Source organism: Pezoporus flaviventris, unplaced genomic scaffold, assembly GCF_033815535.1.
Source record: "Pezoporus flaviventris isolate CSIRO_AGI_PZ_B2104156 unplaced genomic scaffold, CSIRO_AGI_Pfla_v1 ptg000041l, whole genome shotgun sequence".
Taxonomy (NCBI): domain Eukaryota; kingdom Metazoa; phylum Chordata; class Aves; order Psittaciformes; family Psittacidae; genus Pezoporus; species Pezoporus flaviventris.
In genome coordinates, this window is record NW_026892589.1 from 14,468,523 (window position 1) to 14,476,012 (window position 7,490).

The 7,490-nt window shown below is 50.8% G+C and overlaps 2 protein-coding genes across 2 annotated transcripts in view; both read right to left on the bottom strand.

Moving 5' to 3' along the window:
* HPS4 (HPS4 biogenesis of lysosomal organelles complex 3 subunit 2) overlaps positions 1 to 7,490 on the bottom strand; it is a 233,425-nt gene that overhangs the window by 14,420 nt on the left and 211,515 nt on the right. The window lies entirely within an intron of this gene.
* Positions 338 to 7,465, bottom strand: TFIP11 (tuftelin interacting protein 11). Its single transcript, XM_061466522.1, has 12 exons — positions 7,268 to 7,465; positions 6,763 to 6,916; positions 6,225 to 6,381; positions 5,616 to 5,743; positions 5,004 to 5,156; positions 3,762 to 4,271; positions 3,047 to 3,153; positions 2,642 to 2,810; positions 2,217 to 2,460; positions 1,748 to 1,890; positions 1,311 to 1,476; positions 338 to 791 (listed from the first exon to the last, which is right to left on the bottom strand). Exons 1-12 carry the CDS (start codon positions 7,462 to 7,464, stop codon positions 436 to 438), a joined length of 2,484 nt encoding a protein of 827 aa, XP_061322506.1. The 5' UTR covers position 7,465; the 3' UTR covers positions 338 to 435.

Here is a 7,490-nt window from a genome sequence, read left to right on the forward strand (position 1 = left end):
CAGCCCCCATGGGTGGGCACCAGGCTGAGGGAGCCACCAGCACAGCCAGAGAGCAGTGGGATGTGTCCTTGGCCAAGAGGGACAGTAACTTGCTGCCAGAGCAGTGCAGCAGGCACTCTGTCACTGGAGCCCTTGGGGACTGGTCCAGACCAGTCCTCACTCCTGTGCTGTGGGAGCAGAGAATCAGTGCCCACGGTCCCTTCAACACGCTGTCACCAGTGGCAGTTACACAAGCACTGAAACACTTGTTCCTCCTGTCATGCCAACTCCCACGTGTCATTTCATCTCCTGACACTACCTCAGCAGCTCTTCTAGGAAAAAAGTCCTGGCACACAGCTACAGCTTCAGTCTATTTATGAAGCTCTCTCTTCTTTATTCCAAGAAATTCGCACCAAAAACATCCACAAGCTGGTCTGGGCAGTCCAAAGCAGGGCCTCACTTGGCCATGTCAATGAGGCTCTGGAGGGAGGTGGGCACCCACGTCTTCTCCCCCTGCACGAACACAACGCCCCTGTCGATGTAGATGACAATGCGGCCGAAGGTGTAGAGCTGCTTCCCTTCGTGCCGCTTCCCGATCACGGGCATGAACACGATGTTGTGCTCCTCTGCCTTAGTCTGAATGAGGTCCTTGAAGTTCATGGGCACGGAGCTGGCGGCCACGCCGATGCCGCGCTGGGCCATGTTCTCGGCCTCCCGCCGCTCCTGCATGGCCTCATACTGGAAGTCCTTCCTCCGCTCGGTGTGAGTCAGGTATGCGATGTTCTCCCTTGCGCCCGGCTGCATGTACCCGCCTGGGGGGAGAGACAGAACAGGTGAGAACAAGGTCCCAGTCCCTTCCCAGCACAAGGTCTGGGTAAATTCCAGTTCAGGACACACAAAGTCATAGAATCATAGCAGTACAGACTTGTTTAGGTGGAAGGGACCTTAAAAGCTCATTCAGTTCCACCCCCTGAAACAGGCAGGGACCCCTTCCACTAGAGCAGCTTGCTCCAAGTCCCATCCAACCTGGCCTTGAACACTGCCAGGGATGGGGCAGCCACAGCTTCTCTGGGCACCCTGTGCCAGCACCTCAGCACCCTCACAGGGAAGAGCTTCTGCCTAAGAGCTCATCTCAGTCTCCCCTGTGTCAGTTTAAAACCATTCCCATTCACCTTATCCCATTTCTCAATAGGTGAATTCCTCTTTAAGCAACACTTGCCCATAGTATCATTCTGCATGGCCACTGCACCCAGGAGCTGCTACAATACTGTCTAAACACAGGCTCACAAGAACCAGGCATCGTAGTGCTGCCATCACCACAAGCCACCTACCGACACTGGAGGAAACAGCTCGGTTCATGATATCAAGAGCTTCATTAAATTTGTCTTTGATGGATGGATGTGCCAACACTTGGTCTGAGAACATGGACTTCCAACCCAGGTACCACTTTGTAATCTCTTCATAATTGGGGCTGTTACTCAGCCAAGAGCACAGCACCTGCAAAACAATGCGACAGATGAATGTAGAAGGACTGGTACATTGATGGAAGAGAGTCCTGACTGCCACTTGGGTTATTACTGAGCTTTCAGTGAGAGAGGACTCTGTCTTAGGACCCAGTCTGTTCTGATGTATATGGAGCTATGAGTGGAAATCACCTCAGTAACTAGTGGCAGTTAAAGCATTTCAGCACTGGAGCAGCAATTTCTAGGCAGAAGTCACTAAAACACAGGAAATCAGGCATGTTCCCTCGGCTCCCACAGCTTCTCACCTGCAGCCACTTTGGGAAGAAGTGTTTCTCCAGCAGCCCAACAAGACTGGAGACAGAAATCATCCCTTCCCAGTCGATTACCCAGTAGAAGGCATCCATGTGCTGCTGGTGGGGGTTTATGATGAGCTCGTTCAAACACATCCCTGGGAAAAGGGGGAGAAGAATTAGAAAAGAACGTGACTCAGTTTTGTCAGTGCCCTGCCCTACTTCACCAGCAACACACGTGGCTTGAGGAACACCTGTACTGCCCTAAGGGACACCTGGGGTCTTTAAACTGTCTGGCAGATCCCTGCCACCACAACAGCACACTGCCAGTTCCAGCCATTGCAATTTGCTGCCAGAACTGAGAAACTTCATAATATTATTTGAGGTAACACCACAGCCAGGTTAACATGTGCCTTTCTGAGGTACGAGAGGAAGGTGGCAACCAGCACATGCCAGGATTGCAGGGCTGTTTGCCTTCTCTCACCTAGTTTAGGCACGATGTTTTTGACCATGAAAGCCTCCCATGACCCAGGAGTGAACACATCCTTCCAGGGCTGCAGGATAAGTTTGGCAGAGGAGTCACTGGGATGCCACTTCTGCAGTGCATTGGCCAGCTTGTTCCTGATGGGGGAATACAGCGGCTCCAGTCGTGCCTGCATCAGGGGGAGCCAGGGGTGGATCCACGAATGGATTGGGACTGTGTCTGTCAAAGGATTCCAGCTTTCAACCTTGAAGATTAAAATAAGTCCATCTGTTAGCATTATATCTGGCCAGTTGCAAAGAGTCACAAAGGAACCCCTAAGCCCCCAGTGCAGAGGCAGCAAATCGGGATCTTAAAAGCTCTACTTGACTGAATTCAAACTCTAGTTCAGAGCACAGCTTCACTCTAACGCAGCCCTCTCGCCTCACCTCCTTCTGAAGCTTGGGGAAGATGAGCTGATCCAGAATGTTATCCAGTATCCAGACAGGAACAACGTTCACCCAGCCATCCAAGAAATCCACCATCGACCCGCAGTTCCGCGGCTGCCACCGCGCCACGATGTTCCTGACATATGGCATCCAGATTTCCCACATCAGTCTGGGGGGGAACATCCAAACAGATCAAAGTTAAGCTTAAAGCTATAGCCCCGGGGCTAAATAAACCAAATGGTAACTGCCATTTCAAAGCTACTTCCTTTTATACAGCTGACAGCTGGACTTTAACAGGCCCATCAGGAGAATCATCTGGAAAGCACACTTGTATCTGTGCTTCTCCATCCCCGAGGAAGCAGCACTTGCAGATGCTGCACAAAGTAAAACCCTTTTGCTCTTTACCTGTGAAAAGCATCTGTTGACAGGTCCTGCCCACCGTGTGACAACAGCTGGTCGTTTTCCAGGAGGCTCTTCCACTTGGCTATGATCTCTGTGCCATATGTGCAGTCCTGGAAATGAGAAGGCATGAGTGGCCTTTATCCTCTGCCGTTCATTTCAGCTGGTATCTACAAGGAGCAAGCAGGCTGATGGTACACTTGGCTCCAGCTCTCTCACCTGCCCAGAGCCAAGCCAGGAGCTTGCTGCTGTGATTAGTAAAGCCTCAGGAGAGGAAAATCCCACTCTGTGGATTTAATGGACCTCCAGGAGGAGAAGAGTCTGAACTGGTTCAGGTGTATAGAGAGAACCCAGATCTCACCTATCACAGTCTAAACAGCATTAAGAATAGACAGTGTGTACCTGACTGCCTGAAAGACAGACCTCCTGCTTCTGCTAATAACCAAGAATGAGAGGCTTGGCTTTCATCTGCTTTTTATTCCCAACACCCATGAAAGGGATTGATATTAACCTTAGAAGCTCCTAAATTGTAAGCCACTTCACAGAAAAGCAACCATCAGTTGTAGCAAAGGCCTGACAGCGGGTGCAGAGTAGAGTTTTGGTTTGATTTCTTTCTCTTCAGATTGATCAGGAATTTGGGACAAGAAGGAGGGGAGTCAAGGTAATAAAGACCACTTAAACCATCAAGAAAGAACTGCAGATGAGTCAAACTCATACAGACCTTGAGGGGATCCCAGTTCTTGAAGTAATCCTTCATGAGAGGATAGACTATTGCCACTGCCAGGTCTACCCTGTCGGACATTCTGTACTCCTCGTAGTACTTGTCTTGCAGCGTCTCAAAGATCTTTGCACACTCATCCAGCGTCAAGGGATTTTCACAGCTGGGCTGCATCCGTCTCTCACACTCCTCCACCATCTCCAGCACCTTGCTGAGGTTGCTGATTGCCTTCTCCTCGTGTGAGAGAACTTCAGATATCTTCTGTATCTCATGGGTCAGGTTCACAACCATGTCCCTCTCGAACTGCAGCTGCCGATCGTTCTGGATGATCTCCTGCTCCGTGATGTCAATGAGGAGCTGCAAGTTGTGCTCCAGCTCGGGCAAGGCAAAGCCCTGGGGCTTGAAGTCTTTGCCCAGTGGCAGCTGAGGGCTGTCATCTGGGATATTGTGCTTGTGGCTGATCTGACTGTAGCTGTAATAAACCTTCTGCTCCCGGCCCGTCATGTCTATAACCTGCCACAAACAAGAACAAACGTGTCTTTAAAATAACTCCATAAAAAAAAGAAAGGAGCAAATCCCTGGTTCCAGGCTGAAAACCAGAGATTTCCAAGTACTTTAATACTCTGGGAGGCTATTAATACCCACTGGTATTCCAAATGAGGCAACTGGGATTGCCTCTGTCAAGGCCTACTCTCTAGTAGGATGAATAAGAAATCTGAATCAGAGCTGGAAGAGCCTCCTCTTCTGATCTCAGTCCTGAGTAATTCTACAAGCAGTGATGACACAAGCTGTGCCTCATTTGTTACTGCACAGGAGTCTCAGGTACTTTTATACTTTTAAGACGCATTAATTTTAGATGAGCAATTTTATTAAGTGCACAGGAGACAAATCCCTCCCTGTCCCTTCCAGGTAGAAGATGGGTGCCAGTAAGGACAACTGTGCTTTCAGAAGCAGATTATTGCTTTATCTATGACAGATGTGAAACAATTCAACTTAACTTGCAATTAACAACCAAACAACCCACATTTGAGTTAATTTGCATTTTAGCAAGGCCAAAGACCTTGCTTAAAAGCAAACCCAATGGCCCAGGTGACGCAGTAGTCTATTATATGATTCAGTGATGAGTCCAAGGCTGCAGCCAGACAGTTCTTAACATAGCTTCTCCCCATGACTTGAAACCACTCACAGTGCCACAGTGGACAAACTGCTCCCCAGGGGCGCCCCATGTCCGGTTATCAACCTTACCTTGACTTGAGACAGCTCCTTCTGAGGGGTTGAAAGCTGCTTGTTGATCCTGCCCTTGGCTTTCAGTTCTTCTACTGTCTTATAGCTGTATTTGGGCTTCTTCTTGCCTCCACTGGGATCCTTCCGCCACTGGCTGAGCTCCTTTTGATATTCCTACACAAGAACAAAGAGGAGTTGTGGTTCCTGCTCTTTGCCATGTCCCAGATTTGCCTCTATTTTCCACAGAAAAATAACCCATGAGATGCATGAAGAATGCTGCACAGCAAAACCAAAGCAGTAAAGCTCAGCAACAGCGACCCTGTTCACAGGGCTGGCAGCGGGCTTCTGATCTGCTTTCTTTTCTTTAATCCAAAGATGACAAAGACTGTTTACCTGGGGGACTCTTTGAAGATGGGGTTCTGGCAAGATACTGCAATAACGTGAGCCAGAAACAACAAAGAACATCACAGTGACAAGAAAACATGTCTGAATGCAATCAATGTACTACATCTTTAGCTTCTCATCTCAAATGAGCTCCAACAGTTTTCTCTGACACAGAAGCTAATAATTAGAACTACACTTTGTGCATACGACATGACAGAGAAGCAGACAGACCAAGAACTGTACAAATACCTCTTCAGCTTCTTCTTCCGAGTCCACAACAGGGAAGTCCTGCAGAGACTGGCTGGTTCTCTCCGAGCCATATGCTCCCACAGCTCCTTTGCCTTTCCTCTGCTTGGCCTCGATGGGGTTGATAATACCTGTGACAAGGGAGTCAGGTCAGAGTTACTGAGAGAGCACAGCAATAGCTTTTCTACCCTAAGTTATCAAACCAGCATAAACACCAGAGCATCCTGCCTCTGGCTAACTACAGTCTCCTTTCCCACTCCACTGATTTAGTGGCTATCAAATCACTTAATTCCCGCACACACTAAATAAACCAAAACAAGTTATTATTCACACCTGCATTTCATTGCTTTTTATTCTATCACATAAAATAACATCTTTTCTGTTGACTTCCTTTGCAATTTACCTCCTTTTTTCCTTGTGCTCTTGCAAAACAACAAGAGCATAAAACTGGCCTCTGGTAACTCAAACACAGCTGAGGGTTATCATGAGGACCCAGATCACTTGCAAAAGATGCAAGTGAAGGAGGAAGGTGTAAGCCCCCTGGAGATGGCAGAATCCAGTCTCTTCCCCGAATCACCAGTTAACAATGCACCCCACACCCAATCACAGTACCTTGAGCATTCTTCCCAAGACCTCTTCCAGGGACATAACCCATCTTCTGGAGCAGCTTTTGCCCAATTCCCTTTGTGTGTCTCTCCCAGCTGCCAAAGTCCACAAAAGACTTTGTTCCCCCTCCAAAGCCTTTCTGACTGGGCTTGAAGTTGCCACCCTGTTAAAAGAGACAAAAACCCACCACACAACATTGAGGTTTTTAATCTACAACATGCTTAGGCTGGTTACCCTGCTCTGTGAGATAAGAAAAGAAGGCCTTTGGAAGGCTGTAAACCCGGAGCATGCTTCTACTTTAACCTCAGCTGACCAAAGGCAACACTAAAGAAGATAAAAGGACCTGAGAACACACAACAATATATCAGAATAGCTACCAAAGGCAGAAAGAATGGCTCCCCAGGCAGCACACTGCCACACAGGGCTCTATGGGTTTGATGACTTCTTCCTTTCCTCAGTGCCCCACTGCTGCCCAGCAGGTCTGACTCCAGCCCCAGCCGCGCTGAGCACAGCACACAGACCCGAAGCCTGCCCCGTAACTCACCGTTTTTAACTTCTTCGACACAAACTCCTTCGGGATTTCCTCCTGCTTCACCGGCTTCTCGTCCTCATCCGAGTCCTCCTCGGACGCCTCCTCCGCCGCCGCCTTCTTCAGCCCCGCGCTGATGAAGTTCACGGGGGCCGAGTAATCCCTGGAGCTGCACCGGAACAACAGCCACGAGTGACTCCTGCTCCAGCGGAGCAGTGCGAGCTCCTGCAGAGAGCCGGGAGCTGCTGCGCCTCAACCCCCTCCCCTCCGAGCAGCACGTTATCAACCGGAGAGCGCTTCATCGCCGCTCCAGCGGGCATTAACCATTTCCCCACCCCGACAGGCAGCAGGCAAAAGCCCCCCACCCCCGGCCCAGGTGGGAGCGCGTTGACAGCCCCCAAACCCCCACGGCGCAGGGCCGCGGCCCGAGTCCCCCCCCCCCCTCCGCCGGTACGAGCGGGGCCGCCCGGCCGGGAGGTGCCGGCCCGTCCCGAGGCCCCTGCCGCGCCGCCGCCCGCACCGCTTGCCGCCGAAGCTGGGCCGCTCCTCGTCCGAGTCGCGCTCGGCCCACACGCCGTAGGTGGCCTCCTCCTTGGTCTGCCGGTGGCGCTGCCGGTGCGGGTTGAACTCGTTCTGCAGGTCCCAGTCCGACACCTCGAAGCTCTCCATCTCCACGCCATCCTCCCCGTCCGTGCCGTACAGGTGCGACATCGACATGGCCCCGAGGACCGGACCGGACCCGC